The sequence below is a fragment of the Anomaloglossus baeobatrachus genome, chromosome 9 (genome assembly GCF_048569485.1).
Source record: "Anomaloglossus baeobatrachus isolate aAnoBae1 chromosome 9, aAnoBae1.hap1, whole genome shotgun sequence".
NCBI classification, from domain to species: domain Eukaryota; kingdom Metazoa; phylum Chordata; class Amphibia; order Anura; family Aromobatidae; genus Anomaloglossus; species Anomaloglossus baeobatrachus.
The window spans coordinates 43,050,861-43,067,064 of NC_134361.1; the positions used below are offsets into that span (position 1 = coordinate 43,050,861).

The following is a 16,204-nucleotide window of genomic DNA, read 5'->3' on the forward strand; positions in this document are numbered from 1 at the left end:
TAAGAAGGAGAGTGATGGGGTGCTACGCCAGATGACCTGGCCTCCACAGTCACCAGACCTGAACCCAATCGAGATGGTTTGGGGTGAACTGGACCGCAGAGTGAAGGCAAAAGGGCCAACAAGTGCTAAGCATCTCTGGGAACTCCTTCAAGACTGTTGGAAAACCATTTCCGGTGACTACCTCTTGAAGCTCATCAAGAGAATGCCAAGAGTGTGCAAAGCAGTAATCAAAGCAAAAGTTGGCTACTTTGAAGAACCTAGAATATAAGACATATTTTCAATTGTTTTACACTTTAATTATTTCATTCCACATGTCTTAATTCATAGCTTTGATGCCTTCAATGTGAATCTACAATTTTTAGTCATGAAAATAAAGAAAACTCTTTGAATGAGAAGGTGTGTCCAAACTTTTGGTCTGTACTGTATATACAGAGCCCCTTTTTGGACTTCCCATTATTCTTGTGTTGGTTGCCTTGGTCCCCCAGTAACATGTGGGTTTTCATCCATCATAACATCTAGCACCATCATATTGTAATTTTGTACTTAATAAAGTTGATATTTTTATAATTAGCCTTTAAATGCTCCTTTGTTTTTTGTCTTTTCCAAAGTGTACGTACTGTAAGATTAATAAATGCACCAAAAAAATGCTGAAAAAAATAATAAAATATTATTGTGAAAATGCATAATTTTGGAGGGGGTTTGGGAATGCTGCCAAAAAAAGTCTAAATCAGAAGAGGATATGTGGTTTTGCCTGAGCTCTGGTGGTGCGCGCGTTCTCCAGACGTGGAGGTCATACAATGCCACTCCGAATCTCCTATAAATGACTTTTTGCCATAGTTTATTGGAAATTTAATGGTGCTCCACCCATTAGCAATAGGGTCAAGAGTATATAAGCCGCCCAGAATAATTGGGTTTGATAGCTTTGTAATATATCTTGGCAGCAGAGGTGTAACTTGAAGCCCCCCGGCCCATTTCTAATACTGGGGTCTTCTTATGTGGCAGAGGGCCTTTGGGCACCAGACAATAGGGCTTGGGTGTGACTGCAATATAGTGAATTGTTACGCCCCTGCTTGGCAATTGTAATACATGGATAATAAATATCACAGCATCAACCAACTGTTATAAAATATCTATTAGTGTTGGAGGCTATTTTAGTGTTTCTATTTGCAGAAAGCTGCTTTTGTCTTGGAAGAAGCTCGGACATAAATTCCTCCCGCTATCCTGGACTAGGAACCTTTTAGCAAAGGCTTTCTAAGTATAAAGTATAAGCAGAGAGTTTGCCTAAGGGCACGCACAGTGCTAAATAAGGTCCTGCACGTAGCCGAAATTACCGGAGAAGTTATTTCATAAAGATTGTGCACATAAGACTTCCTAAAAAGTCAAGGAAGACTTTTTTTCTTCTTCCCTGCAATGCCTAAAGGGGCAGAAGTACAGTATGATGCTCCTCATGCGATCATCTGACATGTCTGGTAGTATACTCTATACTTGCATTCCTTCAAATTTACAATTCTGGAACATTATTTCTTAGGCTACGTTCACACATCAGTTTCTTGGCATCAGGCACAATCCGGCGGCGTGTGCCTGATGTAACGGATCCGGCGCAGAATATGCAAAAACGGATGCGCCTGATCATTTTTTTGTATGGATCCGGTATACCGGATCTGTCAAAAAACTGATCCGGTGCATCCGGTTCGTCCGTTTTTTTGCTGGATCCATTTTTTCAATAAATTGGAGCATGCTGTCACGCTTCCCGGTCCCCTGGCCCCGCTCTCCGGTCCCCGTGGCCCGCTCCCCGCTCCCCGGCGGCGTCCCCTGCTCACCACTCTGGTCCCGGCCTCCTCTTCCCCGCCTGCGGCCTCCATGCGTCCAGCTCCCCGCTCCCGGCGCTCCTCTGCGACGTGGGACTTCTAGCCGGGCACCCCTGCTTCCTCCGCACCGCTCCCTGTACTGGCTTCTGGTACTCGGGCCTCGCGCATGCGCATTAGGGCGCACGCGCGGTCATTGACCCTTTCTTAAAGGGCCAGCACCTAGAAATAGGAAATTGCATAGACAGGTACAGGGTATTTTAAGATGCACTTTCCTGGTGGGCGGGGCCTGTTCTACGTGTTTAGCAAGCTAGTGTTCAGGTCCCCGTATTGCTTTGCCCTGTGCTTTGCCTTGTATTAACCCTGTCTGTCTCGCAGAGCCTGCCCTGCCACGCCAGCCGCTCCGAACCAAGTCCATCCCTGGACCTTGACGGTGACTTCGGCGGATGTTCCACCACCTCTGCAGCTCCGCCAGTCTCCAGTCCCTGGCTCCGTTCGGTGACCCGTTCCATCGCTCAGCAGGTTCCGGATCCCGCCTGACCCTACAACCCGGCCTCGGACCCTGAGCTTCGTCACCCGGGCTACCGTCCAGAACTTTGTGTGCTCTGCGCCATCCACCTTTCCTGCTCCTCTACGGACTGTCCAGCTACCAATTGTGCTTCGGCTGCCGTGCATCAGGACCCTCTGGAGGGGTGACCGGCCTGGCTGCCTCCTCAGGGGAAATCGGTGTACGGTCCAGTGTTTCCACCACCCGGTCGTAACACATGCTCAGTTTAAAAAAACGGATCCATAGGCTTCCATTGTAAATCATGCCGGATCCGGCGAGATACGTTTTTTTTTCAGAGACCAAAAACGTTCAATGAGACGTTCCATCCGGCCGCCGCATTGAGTAATTACGCCGGATCCGTCAAAAGCCGGATGCAACGCAAGGCCATCAGACAATCCGGCGCTAATACAAATCAATGGGGATAAAACGGATCCAGCGCTGGATCCGTTTTATCCGTTTTTTTCCGGATTGTGCCTGATGGAAAAAAACTGATGTGTGAACGTAGCCTGAGGACTTATGGTATTCCTTCTGAAAATGTATGAAAAAGATGAATGCTGGGTGATAGTCTTCCCCTTATAAATGGGACATATACCCACCTACACAAGGGGCAATTGACAAGGGAAATAGTGTTCCCCAGTTATCAGGGGCATTCATACATTTCCAAGAGCCATAATGGAGGAACTTCATAATTCAGGTTTTCTAAGAAAAGATCTTCCAAAATTCCTTTTCATTTTTTTTAAGGAATTGTCACTCACGTGCCTGGAAACCCCCCAGAAGATGTTACAACACACAGGGAACACATGGGTTTCGATACAACGGAGGTCCCTGCCGCTTGAGAGAGGGGTGAGGGGACACCTCCTGAACTCACCTCAAGCTGATTCGTGAGCTCCCTAGTGTCTCTATACAGGTTCTTGCAACCTGTGTGTTACGTCACCGCCGGAGTCTGCTCCAGCGACTTCTGCTCCGATCGCCAGGCGACGCCGTGTTCCTGCCGTGGATGGTGCTGGTGATGGGAGAGGAGTCGATGCCAGCGGCACTGGTGGGCGCAGGCTCCGATCATCCACTGGGCTGGGTTATCTTGGGATCTGCAGTACCACTGGCTGACTGTGGGTGGCGTGTGTCTTCCAGCTGAAGTTGCCAGCGTTCAGCTACAGCCAATGGGAAGACACCACACCCTTCTTATTCCCCCTCCTGTCACATGACCACTGCCAGAGATAGTTCTGATTTCCTGGCTCCTGGTCCGCCCTATTCTGTTTTGGGATTCCTGTGTGCTGACTTCTGCGTGTTTTCTGACTACCCTTCTGCCTGCTGTTTTTGTACCTCGCTGCCCGATCCGGATTTGACCTCTGCTCCGTTTTCTGATTACATCCTTGCCTGCCGATTCTGTCCCTGTTCTGCTATTCCTGGTTTGATCCTGCCTGACGACTACTCTCATCGGACTGCAGCCTTCCACAGGTAGTGATCTCCAGGGCCCTGTGTAATTCCAAATCCCTGTATAGGGGTTAAAGAGTTTCAGGGTTCTGGGGGTCCTGCTTGGTGAGTGGCTTCACTCTAGTCTGTCCATTACATCCCCCTGAGTCTGTTGATCCAGGCAGGCGTTACACTGTGCCAAGACAGATACCTTAGGCCCTTAGCTAGCCCTCTACTCACCCTGGCTAGTGAGCAGGCTGACGAGATCACTAGACTCGCCACTACAATACAGAAACACAAGGGAAGGAATACAAACAGGTGAAATAGACATGCAAGGAAAAGACACTCCAGGCGGCTTCAATGCAGCAAACACCATGACAAACTTGTTCCAGAGCAGTCTCCTTCCAAAGGGGACCACATAGAAATGAGGATTCAGTTTCTATCACAGGCATCATGTGATCAGATTATATGACTTAAATAGTGAAAGAGAGTGATCCCAAAGAGCTGCACCTAACATTGGAAGCTACAGCCTGCAGCCAGGCAGGAAAGGATGCTTATGCTTAACCCTTTTATAGCACTATAAGCAAGGAAATTATTATTATTTTATTATTATTATTTATTTATAGAGCACCATTAATTCCATGGTGCTGTACATGAGAAGGGGGTTACATACAAAATACGTATACAAGTTACAGTAGACAGACTAGTACAGAGGGAAGAGGGCCCTACCCTTGCGGGCTTACATTCTATAGGATTATGGGGAGGAGACAATAGGTGGGGTGTAGGTCAGGCGGCGGCTCCGCACGGTGGTCGGGCGGCAGCTCCGCACGGTGGTCGGGCGGCAGCTCCGCACGGTGGTCGGGAAATGTTATCAAATAACAGTCGTGAACCTGCCAACGGTAAAGCGCTGTGACCTTCCGACACCAGATTCACCCGGGGTCTCAACCAAGCGACATACACTCATGACAGGAATACAATTATTTGCAAAAATAGGCATGTAACAAGAGGTGATTAGAGGGTTATTCTAAAAACAATATCAAATAATCCCCTAACCATGGTGCAAGGGAAAACCTGCTGATCACTTGATGACCAACCACTGGGACCCCCAGTGATCTCCAAAATGGTTTCTAGAAACCGAGAACAGATCTTTGGTGCAGTCGGCAGTCCCATGAACTATGAATGGACATGCGCATCTCCTCTTCAATCAAGATGGGGCATCCGAGCCATTAACAAATTAAGGTAGCCTCTATCTTATAGATAGGGGATAACTTGCTACCTACTTGGGGTCCGAACACTGGGACCCCCAGCGAGCTCCAAAATGGTTTCTGGAAACCAGGAACAGGTCTTTGCTACAGTTGGCAGTCCTGTAGACTATGAATGGACATGCGCGTCTCTGCTGTAATCAGGATGGGGCGTATCAGCCATTTTCTCCCACCGATCAACAAATTAAGGTAGCCTCTATCTTATGTATAGGGGATAACTTGATATTTTGGAAATAAACCTTTAAGTGATATGACTGCCGGGACCTGTATTGACGATGTATTTGGCATTTTCTGGCAGCCCCTTCATGAATGAATTGAGCGGTGATTGTGGATCTGACTTAACGCTTCATTCTAAGGAGGATATTAATGCCGATAAAAGTTTCTTGCTGAGCCGATCTGGGTCCCACCGGTCGGACCCCCACCAATCGATGGTGAAAATTAGTTTTCATTGGACAGCGCCTATAATCTTAAGATATACAGTTTTAGATTTTATTTGCTGATAATGGTGGAAGGTCTCACGGAGCCCTGAAAATTTGATTTTATGGGGTTCTGAGTCATTATGCTCCAATTTATTCTTCAAAGTCTGAGAAACAAGGAAGGGATGTGTAAGAGAAGGGAAGTGTTTTCGGTGTATTTTTTCCACCACGTCCTAGAATACAAATAGCACAAAATAGTTGTCATGGACAAACTGACTTTATGAGGTGGCTCTGAAGACTCCGGAGAGATTGTGTTTGGTTTATTGGCTCAGCTGAAACGCGTGAATAGAAAAATAATACTTTGCTTGACAGTATTATAAATATAAGAATATGGCAGAATCCTTCATCAGTCCAGCAGATATTAGGTAGTGCTCTGTATACAGACATGGAATCCGCCTGTGAAGCTTATGAGCCCAAGTGGGCTATGAATGGCACAAGGATTCTCCCTTTATAGCCTGCGTCATGTATCGCCCCCTAAGGCAAAGTCAGATGTTTGTGTATCGTGACCCGAGTCCGGACTGGCCGTGAATCTCCGGACCCTAGCGTAATGCCAAATACATCCACTCCAAATTGGATTTGGGGATGTTGGCAGGTTGTAGGTGGATCACAGGGATCCCATCCAGCGAGCACAGGATCTGATGTAGCTGCTGGACCAGGGTCTTGGGGATCAATTTGCTCATTAGGGAAGTTAAAACACTCGCTGCCAGGTTCCTCTACCCATTACAAGTAATTGAAATCCCAGTGAGAGCCCTCAAAGTGTGAGGAGCTGAAGTAGTAGCTCCCGGGGAGCTAGAGAGGCGACAGGTTGGGTCGCAGACAGTGGTCCGGGACCAGAGGAGTCGGGGATCGGTTGCAGGGACGTTAAAGAGGGGTGTGACGGACGTAGTCTTGGAGGGACTGTCGGCACCAAGAAGGCACAACAGAACAGACCGTTACCGAGCATGATGGGGTACAAGACCGTAGGTCAGGAGCCGATTCAAGGTCCTGGCAATTAACCTGCAGAGGGAGAGGATCTTCAGGACCTTCCCTGAGAGCTCAGAGGTTGAGGGCATCAGCACACCGCGGGGGACAGGGTTTTCCAAACAAAGCAACCCACTGAAATCCCAAGTGCCAGCTCTCAACAGCACAGCTCCACTACACATAGTGAGCGAGGCCCCCCAACACCTTCAAGCCACAGGGACCACCAACAGTTAACAAGCTGTACACGGAGGCAGGCTCCGGATCACTAAGTGACACTGGTGGGACTGGGTACTTGGACGGGTTCCCCGCAGCGGCACTCAGAGACTTTGGTTTACCTACAGTGTGTGTGACTACTTTATAAACCTCATCCAACACCACGACTATCCGCAGTGAGTACCCTGTTCTCCCAAAGCTGTCCTCCCAAACCTACCAAACCCCAGAGTCCGGGGCGTTCCTTACCTGCGGAGGGACTGACACCTTGCTGCTTCACACCATCTTCCCTGGTACTCCTACCAGCAGCGGCGGTACTCCCATTACCGCAACCCGCAGGTGGCGTCACGAACTTCTCCCTTGTAAATAACCCCTTCTCAAGTTTTGAGTGCTCGCCGAACCCGGCTCCGGACCCCTCGAGCCACGAGCACCCCGGATCCGAGCACCCCGGTCATCACCAGGGCGGCACATTCATATGCCATTAAACTTTGTGGAAAGGCTGCAGTGCAGCCAAACAACAAACTCTTCAGCATTTGGAAGATGCCTGTATGCTGCTGTGAGCAAAATAAATGGAAAAAAAAAAATGACTTGGGGACCCCCTTTTTTGATAACAGCCAATGTAAAGCAGACAAGGGGCTGGTATTATCAGGCTGGGAAGGCCCATGGTGAGTTTGCCTTTCACATCCTAAAAATAGCAGCTGCCCCAGAAGTGGTGCATCAATTAGATCCGCCCATTTTGGCACTTTGCCCAGCTCTTCCCGATTGCCCTCGTGGTGCGGTGGCAATCGGGGTAATACCTTTGGGGTTGATTTCAGCTGTGAATTTACAGCTGGCATCAAGCCCAAGGGTTAGTAACGGAGAGGTATCTATCAGACACCCCCATTACTAACCCGGAAAGTGAAGAGTTAATAAAACACAGACATACACAAATAGTTTATTTGAATAAAGACTCCTCCACACTACCTAGTTCACTAGTTTATTAATTAAACAGAAATCCTCAAAGTCCTGTCATAATCCAATAGTGTAATGTCCTAGAATGAGCATCGAATCCTATGGAGCTTTGTTCTAAGAACGAAGCTCCATAGGATTCAGTGAGCATTGTGGTACATTTTATTGCAATTTTGGCACTGTGGATTGCATGTCTCCAAAATTTTCTGCTGATCCATGGGTAATCTGCATCACTACAATATAATTGTGAATTTTTATTTTCCGTTTGAAGTCAATGAGTACAATCTACCTCCAAAGGGGTTGTCCAGGGCATAACTTTAGCACACCGGGGCACAGAAGAAAACCTCTTTCATAATCAGTTGGAGAGTGGCAAATGGAGGAGGTACTCAGTAGTGATGGGCAGTCTGGCTCTTTTTGGAGATCCAGCTCAGATGGCCAGCTCATTCGGATCCTAAATTGATCCCTAGTAAATAAGTGTTCACCCCAGGGAAACACATATTTAAGATATTAACGCTGCCAAATCCCATGCCCACCCGCTGATAACCCCGCCCACTCACATTGGGCCAATTAAATTGTTGAGTGGGTGGGGTTTAGTTCAGGTGGGCAGGTTTTGTTAAGTGAACGCTTGACTTTTAAGGCGAGAGCCATTTAGAGAATTTAGTGGCTCTCACTGGGATGCCGGCTCCTGTCAATCACAGCAGAGAGTCAGATCTTTGTGTCAGATTCTTCGCGACCGACACATCACTAGTATTCAGTTTAAATTTAGAAAATCCATGGAAAGATCCCCTTTAAGTGGCTTTCATTAGAAAACAGATCCAGCACCTCGATTATGTACTCCTTTAAAAATTGGTGAATTAAGCCTTATATTGGCTCGACATAAATGCCAGAAATACGCCATCATGGCCAGGGGCACCTCCGGTTATGCATGCAGAGGTAACAATTTCCCGAGGTCCCTGGTACATGAGAAGGTAAAATCTGAAGATGTTGATATTATCTGCGTCTTAAAATCCGAATATAGCTTAACAGGAGGTGGAGAATTGGAGAGGGTGGGCTGGCGGCCTGTTGGCTGCCACTCTGTGTTGGCGGGCGGTCGGGTGGCTGTGCGGACTGCGGTGGCTGTGCGGCAGGTGTCCCAGTCTGTCCGCGATCCCGGCTTCAAATGATGGCGCTGGGAGTCAGCACATGTGCATCTGGAGCTCTTGGATGAGAGGTCCATCTGTGCATGCGTCGCTTCGGGCGCCAATTCTTTTAAGCCCGGACCGCGGACAGACTGGGACACTGGTTGTACCACCACACAACCATCGCGGCTTCCGCTGCCACCACTGACCCGCCGCTGCCACCACTGACCTGCCGCCGCTACCACCACTGACCCGTCACCGCTGCCACTACTGAACCACTGCCACCACTGACCCCGCTCCACCACTGCTGTCACACCCCTCGGGTAAGACAACACCGGAGTATAAGACGGACCCCATATTTTTTTTTTATCTCTAAATTTGGGGTGCGTCTTATAATCCGGAGCGCCTTATAAAACGAAAAATACGGTATGCTAAATAAAGGCTGTTGTGGCCATTTCATCCAACTTTGTTGTCTGTGGTTATATTGCGGCGTTGGGTTAAGGGGTTAGATGGAAAAGGTATGTTTAGGGGGTTCACCGGAACTCGACTATACCAAAGTCATGGAGCTGAATCTTGGCCATAATATTACTAAGTGAAGTGTCAGCTTAGAATATTACGTTGATGGGTGACCCTTGTGGCTGATATTGGTTGGAATGAGCACCAGTGTGGGGAATATTGGAGAGGAGTGATCCTTCCGTGCATGGGAAGGAAACATGTTGCTATCTATATTGCCCCTGCTGTTATCTGCACTGAGAGTGTAAAATAAATGTTTAGAAGCAGGGAGTGAATGGGGTTAACGTGAGCCCAACTAATGGCTGACGGGATACCCTTGTAAACATTGTTGTTGGATGGGTGCCCAGTGACTGTTTTTAATTAGTTGATCCACATTTCATATTGTAGCCAGCATGCTGTGTAACTGTTCTCGCTTTCTGTCACTCCCTCATCCGTCCTCTCGCACTCTCCCTCTTTTTTTTTTTTTTTCCTTCCTTTGCTCTAATAAAGTCAGAGTGTCATTCAGTCCCAGTCTCTATTCTCCCGTATTAGGGACCCCAAAAGGAGCCCGTACCCAGATCCCCACATCTCTCTCTCCCCCCCCCCACCACCACCATCATCATCCTCTCTCCCTCCTTTCCCCTTCTACGTGAGAGGCAGGAGGAGTTCAGGAAGAACATAATCTCTGCAAAAAACCCAACACAGCCCCCAAGAAGAAAACTTAACCCCACTCCCTGAGGCCCCCATCCCCCCAAGAGCTAGCAATCTACCGGGGCCTCTGGGAGTAAGAGATCGCAATGGAGGGGAAACTAATTCTTCTTTCTGTGTCTCTTTGCTGCTTGGGGTGGATGCCAGCCTCCGGACAGGTGGAGAAGGTCCGAGTGATGTTCACACCTATGATATGTCGTGTGCACTGCGTGAGCAACCGGTGCACCAACGTGTGCGAGAAAGGGAACATGACCACCGTCTACAGCGACGAAGCCGCCAGGAACAATGGAGAACATGGATTTCGAGCCTGTGAGTATCCATTTATTATGTCACTGACCTGTGGCTTTGTCCAATCTGTTACTACTTATATTCAATGTCTATATTTTCCAATAATTTTTATTGAATTTTCAGTTATTGCTAAGCCTAAAATGTGTTCGCGCTCTGATATAATGTCCTAGCAGCCGCAATATTCAATCACATTAAGGACCATCAGCATTTCACATTTTTTGCCAAATCATTCATCAACGTTAACATTAGAGGAGGCTTATTAATGATTCCAAAGCACGAATGCAAAAAGGGAGCAAATAAACTGCATTAATCCAAATGGTGCAAGCATTATATTTTTGGACCAACTCAACGGACATGTTGGGGTTCATGGAGACGTCCGGGAAACTGGGTCCGAGTGTGGACTGCAGTGCATGGACCATCCATGGGTATACTGATACAAACATGATAGCCTTGTGCTTGGGCTGAGTTTTATGGGCGTCTGCATGGGACCTTTAACACTTCTCTTCTTTTTGGCATAAGTCACAAAAAATGTTTTAAAATGCATGATCAATAGAGTAGAGCAAATGGATTCATAGGACCCTAGTCCAGTGGCCACGTTCTGGACCAGAGCATTGTGACTCTCTTAGTACCTGTGGCATCTCCGCTGCTCCTCTGGTTAAGAGGCCTCCACAACGTCATATGGTGCATTATATCGGGGATGCTGTAGGTAGTAGGGGTTCGCCATGCTCTGGTCCAATGGCCACAGAACCCCAACGTGGCAACTGGACCAGGGTCTTGGGAATCTTTTTGCTCAACTCTAATAACTAACTATCACAAATCCTCTGTGCAGAGCCTTGTGCACACAGGTGATGCTCTGCTGCACCTTCCTGAATTACGGAGCCAGCAGTGACAGTATTTCTTTGTGCAGAGCATCTTGCACACACGTGATGCTCTGCTGCATCTTCCTGAATTACGGAGCCAGCAGTGACAGTATTTCTTTGTGCAGAGCATCTTGCACACACGTGATGCTCTGCTGCATCTTCCTGAATTACGGAGCCAGCAGTGACAGTATTTCTTTGTGCAGAGCATCTTGCACACAGGTGATGCTCTGCTGCGTCTTCCTGAATTACAGAGCCGACAGTGACATTATTCCTTTGTGCAGAGCATCTTGCACACTGTGATGCTCTGCCGCGCCTTCCTGAATTACAGTGCAGGCAGTGACATGTTTCCTTTGTGCAGAGCATTTTGCATTTGGAGATACTCTGCTTTGTTTCTTTAAGCACTAGCTGACAGGTTGTTGACAGCACAGGATTCAAGCATGTTCTAGTAAGTGCTTTTACTCAGGTGTTCCATCTTCCTGGTATTTGCTCTGTTTCATTACTCGTCATGACCTCCCAGAACCTCGCCAGTCATACATTCTGGTTCTGCAGTTGTGCTCTTGGCTCGTGTTTGTGCTTATGTTCTGATCTCAGTTTCTTGACCCCGGACCGTTGTTTCACTCCTCCATGTTCTTGTTGTTTCCCCCTGGCTTTTGACCTTGCACCTTTACCTGACCACGTCTCTGCTCCCTGACTCTAATACGTACTCTCCTTGAATTCTCACTCTCGGTTGTGACTTGACTGCGTTTCTGCTTACTCCCTGTGTCCTGTCGTGTCCTCCTGTTTCCTGACCCTGGCTTTTCTGACTACCCTTCAGTCTATACTATCCGTAAGTAGTGACTAGCATTACTCCAACTTAGCACTTGGCACAAGCTCAATTAATCTGATGCCGTTTACTAGTATTTTCTCTTCCACTGTTTCTGATTGGGATGACTAGTAAAAAGATGAAGTGAAACATTAACGTTCCTTGGTAGGTTTCCTAATATAAATTAATAAAGCTATATAATATAGTTTAGTTATGAAAGCTGCATCGGTTCAGCGTTGATTGCTCCATTCCTTGCTGAGCTTCCTCCTCTTCCCTATGTTGGGAACTTGCAAGAATTGAGGTTGGCTGTCCGTCACAGTTTAGTGGCTAAACCATCCATTTTTTCTGCATCAACCAAAATGAAGCTAATGAACTGAGCCTGACCCGGACCAGCCCAAGGCTGGAACTGCTCAGAGTTGCTGAGCTCAGTGATTGGCTGCAGCGCTGTTAACGAGATGTCAGCGCTGCAAAAAATAACAGATACTGGGAGTAGTGGTGGAGAATTCGTGCGGGACCTGGGGAGGGTGAATAAAGCACAAACTTCAGCCAGAGTATAGGGATTTTTTTTTTTTAAAAAAAAAAAAAACTGGAAAACTGCTTTAAATTACCACTCCAGTGTGTTGGTTTTTTTTTCTAATTTCAGCACTAGTGTGGTGCTTGAAATGTAAGACCCATGTCCCTGGTCTTATACTCGCCTGCCACCATCTTCATCTTTTTCAAACGTCTCTCCGTCAGTCTCCAGCGATTTGTGACCTATCGGCAGCTCCATTGTTTCATGGAGCACGCTGGACGTCACAACTCAATACAAGTCTATGAGAGCCTCATTCTTGCTCTTATAGACTTGCATTAAGTGCTTGTGATGTAACTTTTAACTTCCGGCCAGTCAAAAGTTACGGGTACAGGATTGCACCGTGGGATAGAACCAGCGCCCAAAAAAAGGTGAAAATGCCGGAGGGTGAGTATAAGACAGGTGGCTTAGATTTAAAGCACCACTCCAACTCTGAACAAAAAGGAAACGCTGGAATGGTGCTATTAGACATTTTTCGGGTGGTGAGAAGTGCCTTAGAGCTAAGACACTTCTCTCCACCCCAAAAATGTCTGATAGCACCACTCCAGAGCTTGTTTTTTGTTCAGTGCTGGAGTGGCGCTTTAAATCTAACCCCCTGTCTAGGCTATGTTAACACAGGGCAACTTTTACTGCGTTTTTGGTGCATTTTTGAGGTCACAAATGAGGGGTTACTGTGGCTCGAGGGTCTCCGGACCCGGGGGTTTGCGGCCACTTCGAAGTGTAAAAGGGGGTATTTACAAGGGAGAGTTCATGATGCCACCCATGGTTCGCGGTAAGGGGAGTACCGCCGCTGCCGGTGGGAGTACCCGAGGGAGATGGAGCGGGGCAGCCAGATGATGTCACCTCCACGGGTAGGGTGGACCCCGGGAGTCTTGAGGATAGATGGAGGATGGCATGGTACGGGCTGTGGGGCAGGCAGGACGCAGGGTGGGCAGTGTACTCATTCAGGCCGTGTGGATGTTGGTGCAACCATGAAGCAGACTCTGACACAGAAGTAAACCAAGTCTCTGGGTGCCGCTGCCACTCTGGGGAGCCCATCCGGGAATCCGTCCCCGCTAGTATTGTCTGGTGGACTGGAGCCTGCCTCCATGCACTTGTAGATAGAGGTTTCTGAGTGACCCCTCGGCCTGAAGCTTTCGGGGTCCCGCTCCCTATAGTTAAATAGGGGAGCTGTGCTCTCGATGGCTGACACTTGGGATTTCAGTGGGCCGCATAAGCTGGAAAGCCCTATCCACCTCGTTGTGTGTTGGTGCCTTCGATCTCTGAGCTCTTGGGGAAAGTTCATAAAGAGACTATCCTCCACAGGTGAATAACTAGGTTGCGTGAAGCTACTCCCTGATCTAGGGTCCTGTACCCCGCCGTGCTCGGTACCGGTCTGGTTCCTGGACTTTCCTGTGCCGACCGTTTTCCAGAACTAAGTCTGGGCACCCTTCTCCAATACCCTGCGACCGGGTCTCCGACTCCTCTGGTCCCAGACCACCGTCTGCAACCTAACCAAAGTCTCCCAGGGAGCTACAACTCCCTCAGCTCCTCACTCTCTGAGGGCTACTCTAAGACTGACTATGTCCCTCCCACCAGTCTGCCTGACCCCTAGGCGGGTAGCCCTTTTCCAGCTAGACCAGCCACTGGTGTGCCTGGCAGGGTGTGGTGCGAGGTGTGGTGCTAGGTGTGGTTAGGATTTGAGTGCTGATGGAAACAATACCAGAGTTAGGATCCCAGAACTATGGAGGGCAAGTTCTGCACCATAAGAGAAAGGAGTGCAGTTCCCTGTGACACCCTGATGAGGTCAGGGGTGTCACAGAAAGATGCACCCAAATGCATGCATTTCCTTCCCTCAGCAAAGTCTATGAGATTTCTATTTTGCTGTCCACACTGGGCATCTTTTTTTGGCTGCATCTTGGCTGTGTTTTTGAAGATGCAGCGTGTCAGTTCTTCTTGCATTCTGCGAGTATTTTTGAGCTCCTTCAGTCAATAGACTTGACTTAAAAAAAACGTATTGGGCAAAATGCGGTTAAAACGCGTCAAAAACACATTGTGTTTTTGGATGCGCTTTTGCCGCGGGTGTGTTTTTTGGGACCAAAAATGCTCCATCTTTGTGGTCAAGAAAAGATGAACATAGCCTTATACGTAACCTCCGGCATTTTCACCTTTTTTCGGCGCCACTTCTAGCCCACGGTGCCATCCTGTGCCCGTAACTTTTGACTGACCGGAAGTGTCTGCCTACGTGATCTCCACCTTATCTTCCATATCTCTGTTGCTAAAACCCTACGGAGACGTTTCCATTGATCCGTGTGAATAACATTAGCAGCTCTCTTTAGCATTTAGTATTTGTGCCTCTTTAAATTTCTGCCTTAAAGGATATCCCTTGTCCTTGCTCCACATCCTTACAGGAATTCAGGCTAGGGATACATGCCGCAGAGCGGCGGGCAGACGTACATGTGTGAGGATTCGTGAAGCGCAGCGATATGATGTCATACAGGATGTTTCAGGAAAGGTTGTATGGGATAATGGATGTGAAATAAACAAGTCGCTGGGAGAATAAAAGGCCTCATTACGGACTGACAATCTCACAATAAACAGCGTTCATATAACTGCGTATGAGCATGTCGAAACCAGTCTTCTTTTGGAAGGCATTTGGAAAAAGTATGGGACTACTTATCTAAGGAGGTCAACCTCAGTTCATAAGTGATGAGATACAAAATCTTCCAGTGTCAAGGTAGTCATCTAGTGGATCCTGCAAAACAATATATACTGCATGTATACCGACTTTACTGTGGGAGTCCACGGAGGGGTTACGCACCTGTGTAGGGACAGTAGCACTTTTGAGACATATGTTCAGCAGTGAATGTGCACGGCAAACGGTTCCCCGAGGGGACTTTATGTTTTGTCATTGTATCCCACTGTAGAAGAAAGAACAGCAGGACAGGGGTTAAATACTCGTCACCGGGCCGGTGATGTCTGGTCTGGGATGTCACGGGTGGCCCTGCCCGGCTTCGTGGCTCAGAGGCGTACAATAAAGGGGGTTGAATGGAGGATGGGATGGAAAGGATGAGGGTAGTAGTGGATGAGGGTGAGGAGGATTGTCTCATGATGCCACCAGGGAATTAGCCGCCGCTGCGGTCACTGTCCTCCGGGGTGGATGGTTGTAGCAGCCAAGATGGTTCTGCTCCCCACAGGTGGAGCGGGCCCCGGGTAGGATGATGAAGGTGGTAGTCTATGGTGTTGTGCACTGGGGAGCGGGGCTAAGGACGCCAACAGTAACTGGATGACACAGGCTGGTAGTTTCCTTTACCTTTTACTGGTCAGTTGTTATGATCCCAGGTTACAGTGGTCCGGTCAGCTGGGAAGCCCTGAGGAACCCCTTCTCTGCCAGGTACGTTGGAGGCCTTCCTTAGTGCGCTCTCACTGTAGGTCGCTGTGGCCTGGAGCAGCACAGCGTCCCTCTTCCTAGATGTGATTTTCCTTGTCCCTTGTGGTGGGCAGCGTGAGTCAGATATAAGGCCCGCCTGTATTTCTGTGGCCCCTAGCTCTATTATGCTACTGCACCTTTGGAGTCTCTGTTGGGCCAGGCGGTGTGGAACCTCCTGCCCTCTGGGTTTACTGCTGGGCCTTTAGTACCCAACAGTCGAGGACCCCGGTGTTTTGATTCAACGCTCGGTCCTGGAAAGCTTGAGACAGCTTTCTAACAGCGACCATTCTCTTTCACTGCTACTAGAGTTCGGAGTTTTCTCTTCCTGTTCCTCTCTCTAA

At 48.4% G+C, this 16,204-nt stretch overlaps 1 protein-coding gene across 2 annotated transcripts in view; it reads left to right on the plus strand.

Moving 5' to 3' along the window:
- The window catches only part of LTBP4 (latent transforming growth factor beta binding protein 4), a 214,842-nt gene that overhangs the window by 69,377 nt on the left and 129,261 nt on the right, over window positions 1–16,204 (plus strand). For both annotated transcript variants that reach the window (XM_075323655.1, XM_075323656.1), the window contains exon 5: window positions 10,084–10,245. In XM_075323655.1, the coding sequence (XP_075179770.1) occupies window positions 10,084–10,245 (162 nt within the window). The remainder of the gene's footprint in view (window positions 1–10,083; window positions 10,246–16,204) is intronic.